Source organism: Marmota monax, unplaced genomic scaffold (genome assembly GCF_021218885.2).
Source record: "Marmota monax isolate L192 unplaced genomic scaffold, Marmota_monax_Labrador192_F-V1.1 WCK01_AAM20220418_F8-fsc00108, whole genome shotgun sequence".
Classification (NCBI taxonomy): Eukaryota; Metazoa; Chordata; class Mammalia; order Rodentia; family Sciuridae; genus Marmota; species Marmota monax.
In genome coordinates, this window is record NW_026694593.1 from 3,092,775 (window position 1) to 3,109,274 (window position 16,500).

The 16,500-nt window shown below is 50.0% G+C and overlaps 1 protein-coding gene and 1 long non-coding RNA gene across 4 annotated transcripts; one reads left to right on the forward strand and one right to left on the reverse strand.

Moving 5' to 3' along the window:
* Nucleotides 1–1,351: 1,351 nt before the first annotated feature.
* Nucleotides 1,352–12,242, forward strand: S100a2 (S100 calcium binding protein A2). Of its 3 annotated transcripts, none has more exons than XM_046421869.1 (3): nucleotides 1,352–1,450; nucleotides 10,698–10,845; nucleotides 11,823–12,242. In XM_046421869.1, exons 2-3 carry the CDS (start codon nucleotides 10,705–10,707, stop codon nucleotides 11,973–11,975), a joined length of 294 nt encoding a protein of 97 aa, XP_046277825.1. In that variant the 5' UTR covers nucleotides 1,352–1,450; nucleotides 10,698–10,704; the 3' UTR covers nucleotides 11,976–12,242. The 3 variants fall into 3 exon arrangements, with proteins under 3 accessions (XP_046277825.1, XP_046277826.1, XP_046277824.1); XM_046421870.2 differs by lacking the exon at nucleotides 1,352–1,450 and adding an exon at nucleotides 8,054–8,075; XM_046421868.2 differs by lacking the exon at nucleotides 1,352–1,450 and adding an exon at nucleotides 9,285–9,436.
* On the reverse strand, nucleotides 3,935–8,042 carry LOC131423300 (uncharacterized). Its single transcript, XR_009224660.1, has 3 exons — nucleotides 7,894–8,042; nucleotides 6,967–7,160; nucleotides 3,935–6,521 (listed from the first exon to the last, which is right to left on the reverse strand). It is a non-coding gene; the product is annotated as an uncharacterized LOC131423300 (long non-coding RNA).
* Nucleotides 12,243–16,500: the final 4,258 nt, after the last annotated feature.

The following is a 16,500-nucleotide window of genomic DNA, read 5'->3' on the forward strand; positions in this document are numbered from 1 at the left end:
TCTAGTCTGTCACCCAGAACAGCAGGGAAGAGAGAGTTTAAAAAGAAACTGTAACAGAGCTCCACTTTATGCTTTGAATATAGTCCTTGTGCTCTGCCACTGCAACTTATTAAAAAAAAAATTTTTTTTTTTGTAGTTGTAGATGACAGAATGCCTTTATTTTATTTGTTTCTCTTTACGTGGTGCTGAGGATGGAACCCAGGGCCTCACACGTGCTAGGGAAGCGCCCAGCCAGGGAGCTACAGCCCCCCCCCCAACTTATTTATGGACATTTCTTTCTCCTCCTCTCTCCCTGCTCCTCCCTAATCCCTGCCCTCCCTAATCTCAGGGGAAACAGGATTACCTTTGTTCCCCATCCTTGGCAGAGTTATCTGTCCTGAGCACACACCCATCTTAGGAAGGAAGTCATCCAGACTTTGGGGATGGCACCAGAAGATCTCAGAGATGAATCCCTCCCAAACTAACAAGCGAATCACCACTCCAGCAGAGATCACTGTAGCCTTAGAGTCACCTCTTTAAAAGCCTGTTCCTGCTGATGGGCAGAATCACAGCTTTTGGGGCAGGAGTCCCCTTTGCTAGCAAAGCAATAAACCTTCTTTCTTTTTCTCAAAACCATGTCTTCATTATCGGACTGACCTGGGGACAAGGATCGAGCGGTAGCAAAACCACGTTGCTACTTGGGAGGCTGAGCCAGGAGGATCACAAGTTCTAGGTCAGCCTGGAAAACAGCAAGACCCTGTCTCAAAATAATAAAAAAACTAAAAAGGGTTAGGGATGTAGCTTAGTGGTAGAGCGCCTCAGGTTCAATCCCCAGTACTGCAAAAAAATCAAAAAGTTAAAAAAATGAAAATAAAGGTAAACAAAAAGAGAACGGGAACACAACTCTGATCATAATCGATGAAGAAGGGAGAGACAGGAGCTCAGGAGGACACTGGTCAGGAAGTCGCCGTCCCAGGCAGGTTCTCCAGGTAGGAGAGATTCCTAGGTCAGTCAGGTGAGATTCCTCGGAAAATCCAGCGGCTCTTGGCGTGTGCTCAGTGGGGACTGCGGCTGGCTTGGTGTTTGGTCAACCCGGGGTTCTACAGGCTGGACAGAGGGGATGCCCACGTTGGGGAGGAGAGCAGAGGGCTGGGAGGGTGGAGCTGGCTGAGTGCGGTCTCCAACCCTTTGATTTTAGGAGCGGTCTCCACTGAGGGGGTATAAGACTGAGAATGAGGGAGAGAGGCAGGGAGGAAACAGAGGGAAGCAAGCAAGCGAGAGAGGTGTAGAGAACCAGTTTCAGCCTCAGTTGAGGAAGGAGGAGGAAGAGGAAAGGGGGAGGGGCCAGGGCAGGAAGCTTGGGCAAAGCAGCTGCAGGACTGACGGGTGAGTGGTGCTCTCCGCCATGCAGAGACCACCGCCTCCAACTTCACACCAAATTACAGCGGCAGCAGTTATCTGGGAAAAGAAGGTTTGATAGCACAAAAAGTTACAAAGGGGGGGGGCGTGTCTTGGGAACTGACAGGGAGCTGACAGGGTTCTGGCAAGTGTTATTCAAGGGCTGACAGCAGGTTTAGGATCTACATTGTTTAACATCTCAAGGTGGGCAGCAGACTCAGTCCAACATCAGAGTTAACCAGGGGCAGCTGGGATTCAGGGAGGGTTGTCATCTGGTCAAGGAGAGCCGGGCATGGGGAAGTTCAAAGCAAGGGCAGGAATCCCAAGCAAGTGTTTAAAACATCCAATTATGGCCAGGCCAAATAGAAATCTTGGTATTTTACAGTAAAACAGAAATGAACTTTGCTGGCTTTGTGACGAGATGGCTCCCCATCTTAACATGGAATTAGGCTGGGTTCATCACTCCCTCGCCAGGCCAATCTGAGTTCAAATCCTGGCACTACACTTAATCCCGAGCTTTAGTGTCCTGATCTAATTAATCATAGACATTGTTCCCATGGTAGGGTGGCTGGGAGGATCAAATGAGATACTCTATGCTCAGTACTTAGAACAATGCCCAAGAGTCAGCACCCTGGAAATGTTAGCTTCTTCCTGCCGGCCTGCCTTCTGTCCTTCCTTCTCGGGAGCAGATGTTTATCTGGACAGAAACCGGGCAGGTTCAGAAGGTCATTCTCCATCACTTCACTCAGAGGTGATCTGGTTCCAAGACACTAGGTCTTGTTCATCATGATGCACCCAAACATCCCGGGAACCAGCTCTGTTTCTTGCCAGAGACTGGCTGGTAGATAGAGAGCTGGGGAACTGGACGTGGATAATCTTACAGGGTTGCACGGATAAACTGAATGACCTGTGTGTCTCTCCCCATGTAAGGAACTGATTTCTTATTAAGAAACGGCATATGGGGAGACACGGGACTAGAGCAAGCCACCAAACTCCACTGTCTTTGAAGCTGGACCTAGATATTTTGGCAATTATGATGGGAGAAGCTGGGTGGTGGTAATCCCAGCAACTCAGGAGGCTGAGGCAGGAGGATCACAAGTTTGAGGACAGCTGGGGCAGTTTAGTGAGGTCTCATCTCCAAATAAACAATGAACAGGGACTGGGAGTGTGGCTCATTGGTAAAGAGCCTCTGAGTTCACTCCCTAGTACCACTCAAATGGTGAGATCACGCACCATGGGGTATATATCTGTATCTATATCTATATCTATATCTATATATATGTACTAGGGATTGAACTCAGGAGCATTTAATCATTTAACTACATCCCCAGCCCTTTTCATTTTTTATTTTGAGTCAGGGTCTTGCTAAGTTGCTTAGGGATCCTTCTGCCTCAGCCTCTGCAGCTGCTGGGATTGAAGGTGTGTGCCACCACACCCAGCTAAGTGGTGAGTGTGATCTTGCTGAGGTAACTGGCTCCCTCCCTTTAGTCAGAGACCTTTGGGCGCAGGGATGAGCCTCTAATCCACACTAGTCAATCATAACACTCTGTCTCCCTGGAAACAGGGATTGGCCTATGGCCCAGTGTGTGAACCCGGCAGAGCCAATCAGACTCTTCCTTGATTAACATAGAGATATTGGGTTTACAGAACTGGAGGGGTAGGTGATCATGCTCCTCATTGCATAGAGAGGCCCTGCTATGCCACAGCAAGAGGGAAGCTGACATGGAAAGAGAGACACACAGCCCGAGAGAAGGATGGATGGATGACGGATGGAGGAATGAATGGCGTTAAGTCCCCGGTTCTGGCCCTCAAGGGTGTGGTTCATGGATTTGGTGAATGATGGCAGTGACCTTATGCCCTGTAGCAGCCACACCCGTTTGGTTTTGGTGAACTTGAGTTGAACCTCTGTCTTAGAGCCGAAAGATCTCCATTAATAGAATTAGAAATGGTAGTCAAGTCTTAACCCCTGTGTCACAGCCATTTTCTAGTATTACAAGTTGATCTTTTAAAATGTCTTTCTTGGGATCACTTCCTCATGAGTAATACCCTATAATTTTAAAAACCACCGCTTATACTTCTGAGTCACCTTGCTTTTTCTGAAACTGCCTCTAGTCTTTTTCTGAGACTGTCCTAAGTTCCCTGGCTTTATCAAGACACAGTAAAACATATTTCTCAAGCTGGGTGTTTCTGGGAAGGTGGTTAATCACCCTGATTTATGTAGATTTCTGTTAGCACTAGTTTCACCGGAGACACTGTCCTTTCTTGGCTCTCTGTTCTGGCAAATGGCGGAGCCTGGCTTGAGACTCCAGCCTGCCTGACACCCAGACCCATGTACTTGCTGGGACGGCAGTCAGCCTCTGGCTGCGGGGAGGCCACGAAGAATTGGTAGCCAGTTTGGAAGCGTCCCAGGCTCTCTTGAATCAGATGTCAGGTGACAGAACTCAGGGACTATGGGCCTTTGTACACTGACATTCCCTAAGGAATGGTGAGTTGGGGAGACGGCAAGTTCCCAATTCTGGTGCTTAGTGGTACAGGAAATGTTCCAGAAAAAAGGTCATGCTTTTAAAAGATTTTATTTTTATTTTTATTTTTTTCCAGGCCAGGAGATTTAATATGACAGTGAAATACTGAAGTTGAACTAGTTTTTGTTTAAGCTACAAAGCATATTTTCCTTGGTGACAACAGAATGTAATAAATAATCCTTTAATGTATTCACAAGGTGACTGTAACATTTGGGGTAGAAAATCATATTTTGTGGGACTCATTTTAAATAATATTCGTTAATTAGTGATAACATAGGCATTAAACTCTAAGTTTAATGTAGTGGCAAATGAATTACTGATCTCAAATGTTACTAAAAACAAGTCCCTAATTTTGAAAGAGAATAAAAAAGAAAGGAGATGAACTGGGGTTCCTGGAGAGATAATAAAAAATAAATGCATATATATTTTTTCAGTACTGAGAATTGAAGCTAGGGGTCCTTTATTGCTGAGCTACATCCCACCACCCCTTTTATATTGCTGTATTGCTGAGGCTGGCCTCAAACTTTTGAACCTATTGTCTTAGCCTCCTAAAATGCTGGGATTACAGTTGTGCCATCACACCCAGTTGGAGAAAGAATATTTCTTGAACAAATTATTTTTAGAAAGCATAGCTAAGTTAATATTTGAGTGTATCCTGCCATTATAGAAACTGATTTTTGGCATGTGTGGAGAAAACAGGCCCTGCTAGCATTTTGATTGCAACTGAATTATAAAATAATCGCACTGATGCTTTTATCCGACATGTATGATTTTTAATGTATTACCACTGAAAAACTCTGAGACAGCTAACATGTAATAAATCTCTGATGTTTGAGAATGATATTTGAATGATTGTTGCTGTGAACGTATTTGCTAATTGTTACCATTTTAAGATTCCAAATGATATAGCTATTTGATATATCTTGTGTTGATTAATTGGTATTTGAAAATAAGCATATTTTTTATTTCTAAGTAGTTTTGTGGAAAAAGTGAATTGAATATAGTTTCCAGTCATGTGTTGTCCTAATTTGTGTTAAGAAATTTATTTAAAAATCTTCTCATCAGAAGAGAGTTAATTAGGTAGGGCACAGTGGCACCTGCCTGTAATCCCCACAACTCAGGCAGCTGAGGCCAGCCTCAACCCCTCAGCAAGACTCTGTCTCAAAATAAAAATGTAAAAGGACTGGGGATGTGGCTCAGTGGTTAAGCATCCCTAGGTTCATTCCCTAGTACAGAGAGAGAGAGAAGAGAGAGAGAGAGAGAAGAAACAATAAGAAGAGAGTTAATTAGTAACTCTCTTTTCTTTTAGTGGAACCAAAAGTTCAGGAAATCTGACTTCTTTCCTTCATGGTTGGCATGTCGACACTTACAACCATCATTTCTCTGCAAGTTTTCTACCTAGTTTATTAAAAATCAATGATATAAATGACTTTTAAAAAAAAGGGGGCTGGGATGTAGCTTATGGTGGAGCACTTGCTTAACCTGTGGGTTCATTCCTGGGATCAGTCCCCAGGCTGCAGAAACACACACACTATGAAAGTTCTCTGAAAGGCTCAGCAGTGTATTTTGGAGTCATTTTTTTCCTGAGCATTCTCTGAATCTGTTTCTACCAGGGTAAATATTTTACCTAGCAATTTTAGAATAGGAAGAGCTGTTGCCAGAAGGGATATGTGGTATTTTTCAGTGAGGTCTTTAATGTGGGTCACCCTATGAGAAATGTGAAATTTCTGGACAGCCCTTTCCCACTGGAAGGGACCTGTATATGAGCCATAGGTTCCAACTTGTCTAGTGGGACAGCAGACCACTTATTTTTATTTTCAACTTCAATATTCTTCGCTTTAGAAGCCATTTTTTTTTTGAGTGGCACTTCCCAGTTTGTGATGCTGTCCTGGGAAGGGTTGGAACACAGGCTCCATAGACATCCAGACTTTGTTACTTTACTATCAATTCCTCTTTATCAAAAGTTCCCTGTGACTCTGGAGTGATTATCTCTTCTTGGGTATGGGCAGGTGGGTACTGGGGATGGAACTCAAGGGCACTCCACCATTGAGCCACATCCCCAGCCCTATTTTGTATTTTATTTAGAGACAGAGTCTCACTGAGTTGCTTAGGGTCTCACTGAGTCGTGGCTGGCCTCGAACTTGTGATCCTCCTGCCTCAGCCTCCTGAGTTGCTGGGACCACAGGCCCATGCACTGTGACCCACTATCTCTCAGCACTTGAAATGATTTCTGGGGAATCTCAGCCCACCTGGGCTTCTCAGCAGGAACTGCTAGGAAACTCCTTTGAAGCCAGGCAGGTGTGGGTGTGGGAAGGCTCCTTGGAGGTGAATCAGCGCGGCTTGGTCCAGGCTGAGTCAGGAGCAGGGCCTGGGAAGGGCTGGCCACCAGAGGGAGAAGCGGTGGGGAAGTCGGAAGCCGAGACCAGCGCTGCAATGACAATGACAGGTCGCCACCACCAGGGGGCATGAGCCGGTCGGGCAAAAGCAAGCCGGCCGCCGGTGCAACACTTGTGCCACTCGGAGCACGACCAGGGCGTGGATGGAATGCGAAGGTCCAGTTTCTCCAGCTGGGCATCCTTGCCCTGGGCATCCCCGCTGCCTGCCTGTGTCCTGCTTCTCTGCCTGCAGAGAAGTGGAGAATGTTGGAACAGGATCAGGCTCAGGCCTCTCATTCATCCAACAGACCTGTCCCGCCGTGGGGGAACGATTGCTTGAGGTCACACAGCAAGCTGGTGGCAAGTGAGTCTGATTTTCACAGACGCAAAGCATCGCCATTGGGTGGGCACAATTCTGGCTTCAGTTCCTGAGGGGAGACACCCGGCTATGGACAAGGCTCCCCATGCAGGGACTCCTGATAGCCCCCTCCCCCTTCTGGTTCCAAACCAGTCACTCCGGCCCCATTCCGTTTTGTTTGGCCTTTCCCCCAACTTCTCTTTCCCACTGGAAGGGACCTGTATATGAGGCCAGCCTCAACCCCTCAGCAAGACTCTGTCTCAAAATAAAAATGTAAAAGGACTGGGGATGTGGCTGAGTGGTTAAGCATCCCTAGGTTCATTCCCCTCCTTACCCTCTCTCTTTCTCTCTTTTTCCATGACTGCCTCTTTGTCTCTCTCTGTAGCCTCCTGTCCCCATCCCGCCCCACCAGGGAGTTTGCTGTGCTCCTCAGCTGGTCCCCGTGATGGGACGTTTCCTGTGGTCACTCCTCAGGGGGTTGTAGCTCTCTGAAGCTCTATTTTCCAGCCTGATGCCTCAGTTCCACTCCTGGGACCCAGAGGAGACGTTATTATTTGCTAGTGTCATCAGTGGTGTGACCTCAGGTGGTGAGAACAACTCCCTGACCTCCTGGCTCCTAGATGCCACCCCCCAGTGACCCTCATTGCCATTCAGCGGTCGTAAACACCTGCTTAGCACCTGGTGTGGGTGAGACCCTTGGCTCATGCAGAAATGAATCAGGCCCAGGCCCTGCTTGGTGAGCTCACCATGAGCGTGGAGGGCAAAAGAAAACAGGTACACAAAAGACTCGGTGTAGCTGGGAGTGCTCCCGAAGGCTCTGTGTGGGACAGAACAGGTGGAAACCGAATCTGGCTGGGCCTGGGAAGGCTCTGTGAAGGGGAGAAGGGATCTTGGCAGAAGGGGACGTAATGTGGGTGTGTGTGGGGGTACATTCTGAGCAAAGCGATGTCATCAGCCAAGGGTCTGGGTCACGGCAGGTGTGTCCAGCCCTGGACGTGCTCAGTGAGCAAGGCAGCTGGGCATCATCAGGGAGGTGGGAAAGCAGGGGGGACCGGAGTGTGGAGCACCTCGCTGCTGGCCCTATGGAAGAGCCGGTGCAGTTTGAGTAGGGAGGGACCCTCTGAAGCCCCCATGAGATGGAACAATGGCTGTGCACCACGTCCCATTTGCCCTCATCCTAACCCACTTCATCTCCCTGCTCCCCTTGACCCCTAAGTCTCACAGTGGCCCCCAGGAAGGACGAGCCCGGCTCGGGTCTGACCTCTCTGCTCTGGTCTGCTCTGGCTGTGCGGTGCCACCATCCATATCTAGACCTGGGTCCTTCAGTGGAGGGTCTCCATGCCAGTACTTTGGCCCGGGTTTTCCGGCCGCTGCTGCCCTGGCGCTGGGGGAGTAGGGCGTGCCGCTGAGTCACTGCCTGGGCATCTGGGTCTGGAACCACGGGTGAGTCACCAAGGGGGGGGGTTGGGGGGTTGGGGGAAGGGAAAATCTGTTCGACATCTGGAGTGGGGAGGGGAGCTAGGCCGACAGGAAGGGCGGTGCCCAACTAGGTTTAGGGTACACAGAGTGCAGGAGGTGGGTGCCCTGGGAGGGGTGGTGTGAAGCTGAATCTTTCCTAAAAACCTCTCCCCTGGGCTGGCTTGAAGGCCACAGTGCTCACCCTTCTCTGGGCTTGGAGAGGGCAGGCGGGGAGTTGGGGGTGGTGAGGGAGGATGTGGCTGGGCCTCTGCTTCAGGCCTGGCCTCCTGGCTGGGGACACTACCCAACTCCCTCTTTCCAGCTTCAGGTAGGGTTGTCTTCCCCACCCACTCCCCCACCTCTCCAAGCTGGAGAAGAGGAGCCTAGGGTTTTCCTGTTCTGCCTGGACCCCTCCAGGGGGCTCCCTTGTGCTCCACACAGATGTTTGCTCCACTTTAACTGAGGCTGCATGCACAGCAATCCCCATTTCTCACTGTGAGGTATTTTTAATCGCACCCAATCACTTTGTTACCTTAAAGTTACATTAGAAGTAATTTTAGGTGGGGTGCGGTGGCTCACGCCTGTAATCCCAGTGGCTCAGGAGGCTGAGGCAGGAGGATTGCAAGTTCAAAGCCAGCCTCAGCCATTCAGTGAGGCCCTAAGCAACTTAGCAAGACCCTGTCTCAAAATGGAAAGGTCTGGGGATGTGGCTCAGTGGTCAAGTGCACCTGGGTTCAATCCTTGGTACCAAACAAACAAACAAACAAACAAAAATTTATTTCTTTCACTTCTTGAAGTCAGCATTGACCTCCTCCTCTTGATGCCGCCCAGATGCCTTCTCTGGTCCCCAGCTTTCTAAGGGCAGCGCTGGTCGGCTTCTCTCTCACACATGCTCACACACACACACACATAAACATGCACACACATGCATGCACATGACCTTGGGGCTGCGAATTTCCCGCCTACTCTGGGTCACCAAGGCGGCTGAGCGAGCTGTGACTCACAGGCACATCATGAGAACCAGGCCGAGCAGCCTCTGACCCCTGACCCATGTTGCCCCTTTCCCATGACATCTCCCTCTAGCTGCCCTGCCCTGGGTGGGCTCAGGGGCTGCCCTTAGCTGGCGGGGGGGCCCTCCTCCAGCTGGTGGAGGACCCAGCAATCTCTGGGAGGAAGGGGGCAGCACAGGGTGAGTGGGGTGGCAGGAGGCCAGGCTGTGGGGCAGTCAGGCCAGAACAGGTTCTGTTTCCTGAACGCGCTAAGTCTGAGGCTGTGGGACTGACATATAAACCCCTTCCCGAGTGCCTGGCGCTTTGTTCCCTCCTGGGTCTCTGCCACCCCATCTGGTGAGTACGTCTCCGACTCGACCCTTGTGTCCATAGCTCTCTGTCTGATTTCCTCGGTGGGATTGGCCTTGAGCCACTTGGGGGGACCCTCTGTGAGTCAGATTGAGGGGTCTTTCTCCAGGTTCTTCCGGGAGGTCTCAGTTTGGGGGTTATCCGAGGCCTTCCCTCGGGTCTCCTGGTCGGGGCCTGTTATTCTGTAGGAGTCCTTCTTCGGGGGTCTAGCCCAAGGGCAGCTGATATGTGTGTGAGGGGTGCTTTAACGAGAATTCTGAGTTGGTTTTGTTTTTGCAAAGTCCTGGCTAATCCTTCGTAAGGCTGAGGAACAAGAAGCAGGGGTCTCCGACACATGGCCCCACCCCGGGTTCTGGCCTGGAACAGCGGCATCGCTCTGCCCGGCTGGCTGCTCCCCATGGTCCCTCACCTAGGTGAGGGCAGGCTGGCGGGCGGGGCTGGCCGCGGGGCCAGGGCTTTCCCTGCCTCCAGGACAGCTCCTCTGGCCTTGCGCTGGGACCTGCCTGACTTTGCAGGCTGACCTCAGCATTCTCAGTGGCAAATGGAAAATGCCCTCTGAGGTCCATCCTTGTGACCCCAGATTCTACCTGGATCCCAAGGCACGAAATGTTTAGTTTCTTTAATTCTAATCCCAGCAAGGTCCTTCATGGTGGGGGCATTCGGTGGCCCCTGCCCTGCCCGTGTCTTGCCAGCACACACAGCGCTCCAGGACTGAGGGTCTCGGGTGAGCAAGGAGACACGTCCTCGTCTCCGAGAGCCCCTGGTCAGAGGGAGGCAATATCCCTGCCACAGAGGCTCCCAGGCAGTTGGCAGCCCTGGCCCAAGGCAGAAGAGACCCCTGGAGGGAGCCTCAGACTTCCGGGAGCCATGGCTATTGCCCGGTGGTGCAGGGAGCCACCGGCCAGCCCTGTGCACACCTGTGCTCCCCGGAGCTTGGCACGGCTCTGGTCACCCTGTTAGTTCCCTTCCCAAGACACTCAAGAGGGGGAGCCCTGCCCTCAGAGGTGTTCCTAGTGTGACTGTGCCCTTGGGGGACACGGGGAAGGTTCAGCATCTGCCCTCATGCCAGTTGTCGGCACGACCCTTGCCCACGGGAGCCACATTGTGAGGGCGAGATGGGGCCCCCACTTACAGAGGGGCTTGGTGAAGTAGGGGGGGGGGGCCCAGGGCAGAAGTGGCTCCTGCTGGCTGGGCTGTGGCCCCAGGTGTCTCGGTGACATCAACATCATTGCTACTTCTACCGCCCCAGGTCCAAGATGTCCAGTCCCCTGGAGCAGGTGCTGGAGGTGATGGTCGCTACCTTCCACAAGTACTCTGGCCAAGAGGGAGACAAGTTCAAGCTGAGTAAAGGGGAGATGAAGGAACTTCTGCAGAAGGAGCTGCCTAGCTTCGTAGGGGTGAGGGGGGCAGGCTGGGAGGGTGGGTTGGGTCGTGGGGGCGCGGGGCGGGGTGCAGGGTAAGTCTCTGCCTCTTCACTCCTGTGGTGCCTGCTGATGCAGAGGCCAGGGTGGGGTCGAGGGTTCCCACCACGACTTTGGCTTCTTGGTTTCACTGGAGTGGGAACAAGGCCCGGGTGTGAGCATTCTGTTTATGGCTGTCCCCTGCAGCATTCTTGAGAACTGTGTGCTGTTGGGACCCTCAGAGTCCATCTGTCAATCCTCTTCACTGGAGAGTTGAGCAACTCAAAGCCCAGAGAGGGAAAGTGACTGGCCCAAGATCACACAGCTAGCCTGTGTACTCTCCTCTTCTCTTATTTTCCATATTTACGTGCCAAACCAAGAGGGCATGTAGACAGAATAACGCAGCAAAGACATGCACTCTGGGACATTTTGCAGAGAAATGCAGTCATTTCCCCATTGCTGCCCTGGTACTGACTAACGGTAAAGTCAGGTCTCCGGCTTTGACCATATGAGGCAGGTCTGTCCTTCCGTCCTCCCTCCCTCTCTCCCTCCGTCCGTCCCTTCCTCCCTTCCTTCAATTTCCGAATCATTTTGGTTGTATAAAGAGCATTTGCTTTTTCTGAATCCCATGCTGATTTGGGGGAGCAGAAAGCCTGTGTCCTCTTAGCAAAATGGGGTCATGATATCCACCTGGTTGGGCTACAGTGGGGGTTAGAGCCGATGGGCACTTAGAGGTGTGTCCAGCATCCCCCTACCCCCAGGAGGGTGTGTGGGAGACCTTCACCAAGAGGGTCCAGCTGTCTGGCTCACTGGATGCGTGTTGTAGCTTGCGGGGTCTCCCTGCCCACCACGTACCTGGCAGCCAGTGGAGGGAGCGCTGGGCCCTGGCTTGGGGGCATGGTTCTGGCTGTGGCTTTGGTGCGGAGTGGGGCAGGAGCCAGCCTGGCCATGACCCCAGTCCTTCCTGCTTTCAGGAGAAGGTGGATGAGGAGGGGCTGAAGAAGCTGATGGGCAACCTCGATGAGAACAGCGACCAGCAGGTGGACTTCCAGGAGTATGCTGTTTTCTTGGCCCTCATTTCCATCATGTGCAATGACTTCTTCCAGGGCTACCCAGACCGGCCCTGAGGACGAACTCAGGACTTGGGCCACCAATCTCTTGGGTTCAGGAGGACTCTCTATCCCTTTTAATTTTGTACTCAATAAAGATTTTTATTTGTTGATAATACTCTCATTGCTCAGTGCTGCCCGGTCACTTGGCTGGTTCAGTTAAAGTGCTGGGAACTGGGGGCTTCCTATCCCACCCCGTTCCGCACCTTGACTCTCCAGGTCAGAGCTGTGCCTTCGGCCCTCGTTTTGAGATTTCAGACACCAATAAAAATCTGGGAATCAAAATATTTTTTCAACATTTTATTTTGCCAAATAAAGATATTTTTTAAAAAGGCAAATACCATTGACCATTCCTAACATCTCATAAAAAGAAAAGTTCAGTTCCAACCCAGAAGTGTCTAACCTCAGAACAAAGGACAGACTTCAATACCGTGAGCAAGGAGTAGGCCTAGAAGCTGGTGGGAGACATGAATTAGCCTAAGCAGCCCTGCCAAGATTCATTTTTGAGGACTCTCTGTCAGATTGTAGGCCCTAGGCGGCGTACTTATTTTCATAAAAGCTATACTTATTTTCACATCTGCTTCCAGATTGGCTAGCTCTATTTTGAGTTCATTCCTCCCCTGTTGATCTCTGCTAAAAGCTCCTAGGGAGCTAGCTCCTGCCAAAATTCTTTTTGTTCCCCTACCATTTTCTCTAAAACCATAGGCCAGGTTGCCACAGGTTCTGCATCCTAAGGCACATCAGGTGACACTTTGACCCGACGCTTTGACATGTCATAACAAGGGTTACCAACCTTCCAGTCTTCATATGGTTTTCTTTGTGGTCTTTATCCAATTTCACATTTTATGTTCTTTTCCTTGCTAGATTCTACTTTTAGTTACCAAATGCTCTACCAGTTAGTGATGTATTTAGTTTACATACAGAGAGCCTGACTAGTAATGTCATAAATAAATCAGCATTTTAATGCCTCACACAATAAGCAGTCTGGATAGGTAGGTCATGTTTGGCTCAGTGGCTCAGAGATGCTTTATGGGTTACCTGTCGATGTACAATGAACCAACCCACTGTATGGTGCCTTAAAACACAAATTGGTTGTCTCTAATGGTTCTGTGGCTAGCCTGGGTTTAGCTAATGGGTCTCATTTAGGATGTCTCATGCACTTGGTATTGGAAATTGGGGTGGATCATTTGAAAGTTCTGATTAGCTGGGCATGGTTTATGCAGTTCTGAAATGAGTCACACACAGGTCATCAGTTCCTTGATAGAGCCCAGTGCTTGCTACTCTCTATACATGGTTCTCTTGGATCCTGGCTCTTGGCTTCATGTTCTGAGTCAACTCTTTTTTTTCCATAAGAAATGTCTGGGCTGGTCATGGTGGTGAACACCTGTAATTCCGGCTACTTGGGGAGAGGCTGAGGCAGGAGGATCCCAAGTTCAAGGACAGCTTGGGTAATTGGGCAAGACCCTGTCTCAAAATAAAAAATACAAAGGGCTGTGAATATAGGCTCAGTGGTAGAGTGTCCCTGAGTTCATCTTCAATACTTGGGATGGGGATGAGAAGAGAGAGAAATGTCTGTTTTATAGGTAAGTAGCTCCCTCTATTTCTTCCCTATAAAAGGCTGGAGACTCAAAACTCTCTCTCTCTCGAGTTTTCTCTGTTCCTTTCTTTCCAAGATGATACAATTCCTTTAAAAATATTGTGGACTCCCTGTGCACCAATTTATAATTAGATGAAAGCCACAGCTACAAATCTCTTTGAGTCGGATCTCTTTTTACCTTAGGCTGAGTGTCAGGGTGCTGTGAGAGAATGTTCTTAAGACCCTTAAAAGCCCTTCTCTGCAACGGTCCAAGTGGCACACTTCTAAAAGTACTAGAAGCCAAAACGGTGGGTGCAGTGGTGTAAACCTGTAATCCTGGTGACTTGGGAGGCTGAGGCAGGAGGATGGAGCGTTCAAGCCTACCCTGGGCAATTTAGCCAGACCCTGTCTCAAAAGGCTGGGAACCTAGCTTACTGGTAAGGAGCCCCTGGGTTTAATCCACAGTACTGCAAATAAGTAAATAAATAAAATAAAAATATAAATAAATCAAATTACTAGAAGCTGTATTTTTTATTTGAGAAAACTTAGGAAGTTCCCCTTAAATCTTTCTGAGGTCTCACGAAAAGGCCTCACCTTTGATTTCAGTCTTACCTTGAGACCCCTTCACAGGCAGAGCCCTGGAGTTGACCTTTGCCCTGAGACCCTTTCTGACTTTGAGACACTTTTGCTGGCTGGAAAAACTCCAATGGGACCTCAGTATTTCCTCTAAATTCTGCTAAAAAACAAAATAGGTCCTTGTTCACTTCAGCTCTCTCTTCTCATTTTTAATCAAAGGCAGCCAGAAGAGTCAGACAGGCAACTTCACTCTTCTGTCTAAAGTCTTCTTGCCAGGGATCTAGAAACGTTATCAGGTGCCTTTTCTATTCCCCATCAACACCAGATGATGGTGTTGCCAGACATCTCACCGCTACCTAACAGGGTCTCCCTTTTCTCCAGCTGCAGGAACAATTTTTTTTTGGCTGTCATTCAAATTATTAGCAACTAACTGCCTTTCAAAGGTCCTCCCAGCTTTCACCCGTGGCCTGGTCCCGAAGCTAATGACACCTGTTTTAGTTTTTTGTACTAGCAGAATCTTCCGGGGGCACTCTACCACTGGGCTATATCCAGCCCTTTAATTTTTTTTTTTTTTTTTTTTTTTAATTCTGAGACAGGCTGGTCTCCAACTTGTGAGTCTCCTGCCTCAGCCTCTCTGAGTAGCTGGGATTATGGGTGTGCGCCACGGAGCAGGGCTAAAACATGGATGGGCTTGAATGAAAAAGGGAGAGGGGGACCAATAATGGACAGATAAGAGGCAGTATTTTTCTGAATGGTCTTCTTATTTTTCTTCCTTCCCTGGGAAATCGGCTGCTTGGGAACCACGTGCAGAGTAGCTCAGGTTCAGTTCTCTAGGGCGGAAAGGACCCAGGAGAAGGCGCTGGAGACCCTCTGGCTCTCACCTACTCTTCGTCCTTAACTGCACGCCGAGCCTGGTGAGGCGAGGCTGGGCCGGCCTGCAAGGACAAGTGGTCTCTTTTTTGAGGCCATAAACAGACAGAGGCCCACTGTCCTCAGACCCTGCAGGGAAGGGGCGAGTAGACACGGGGCGGGGAGTCGTGATGGTGGTCAGCGTCTCTGTGCACTTCTCAGAGCTCCTTCCTGCACCCTGTCATCTCAGCCTCATGGCAACCCCATGGGAACTATCACCAGGCCCTGTTTACAGATGCAGAAACTGAGGGGCACAGCATCAGCCGTTTGTGGAACACCCCTCTCAACAGGTGCTCTGCGGGGCCTACCCAGGATCCTCCCAAGACTGGACAAGGAATGTGCTGTTGGTTCTGCACACCATGATATGGAAATGGACCAGAGAGGGTAAAGAAGAACTTGAGCCATGTCTGTAAGAAAAGTCTGCATGTCCTCGGGGCACTGGGGGGCACTGGGCCTTCCTCTCTTCCTGCAGGCCAGTCCAGAGCCTGGGCTTTGCGTGAGCTGAAGGGACCTGGCTGGCCAGAGGTCAGATGCTTCTGGTCTTCCCAGTCTGATTAACAGGGGGACAGGGCCACTCCCTGGTGGCTGGGTCCTGCAGTCTGATTTCTTTTGGACTTCTGGTCCCCGTGGGTCCTGGCTTCTCAGCCCTGGATTCTGGAACTGCTTTGGTTGGTGGAAACTGGCTTCAGCTGACTACCTCTGGAGTTGTCCCCAGCTGGGCATGTCCCAAAGAAAGCTAATGTCCATTCTTCTTGGGTATTTGACAAACTGACAAACTGCACTTTTCTAGCCACTCTCAACATTCTTCTTCCCCCCTGTCTCCAAATCTCTGTGCTGAGGCAGAGAGAAGGAAGACCTGCTGGCCAGACTCTCCCTTTCCCTGTGGGACTGCTGTTGGGAGGAGAGTTAGGGACTCTTACCTCCTGTGATGTCCTACTGGCCTTTGCTCCTTTGGGTTAACCCCCGGCAGTTCATTAACAGTCCAAGAAAAGGGAAATGGAAGGCAAAGGTAGATTTCTTACCTAAGTCAAGTCTGTTTACTAGTTGCTCAAAAAAGGGGCTCAGTTCTTGATTACAAGTTGTTGGGACAAGGAAAAGAGGCTGGGAACACCGGCAAGAGGAGAGGATGGGCTAGTGCCCTGGGGTGGTGGCGAGACCCAACCATCCGAATTTAGTCTGGGTTTCAGGCTCCTTTTATCCTTAGGCAAGGGGAGGGGACTACTTGGTTTTGGGAAGGATCAGGGACAGTTGGCCATGTGCTACTCCAAGCTCGGGAATGGGGTGCTGCAGTGTATACTGTAATCACAAGGCGCCATGCCCCTGTCAGTTTTGGAAATCTTTATCTTGGTGTCTTTAGCCTTAAAGTGGGAGGAGAGAAAGTAGGGAAATTTAGGGAAAATCAATCTTGTACTAGTTCCAGACAAATGTTCCTTAAATGACTAATACGTGTATATGAGGAATTGAGCAAAAATCTGACCCAAT

Bases quoted from the DNA above. Each gene is read 5' to 3' on its own strand.
- S100a2 (XM_046421869.1), top strand. From the start codon at position 10,705: ATGTCCAGTCCCCTGGAGCAGGTGCTGGAGGTGATGGTCGCTACCTTC. The intron at 10,846-11,822 runs GTGAGGGGGGCA...TCCTGCTTTCAG, and splicing joins AGCTGCCTAGCTTCGTAGGG to GAGAAGGTGGATGAGGAGGG.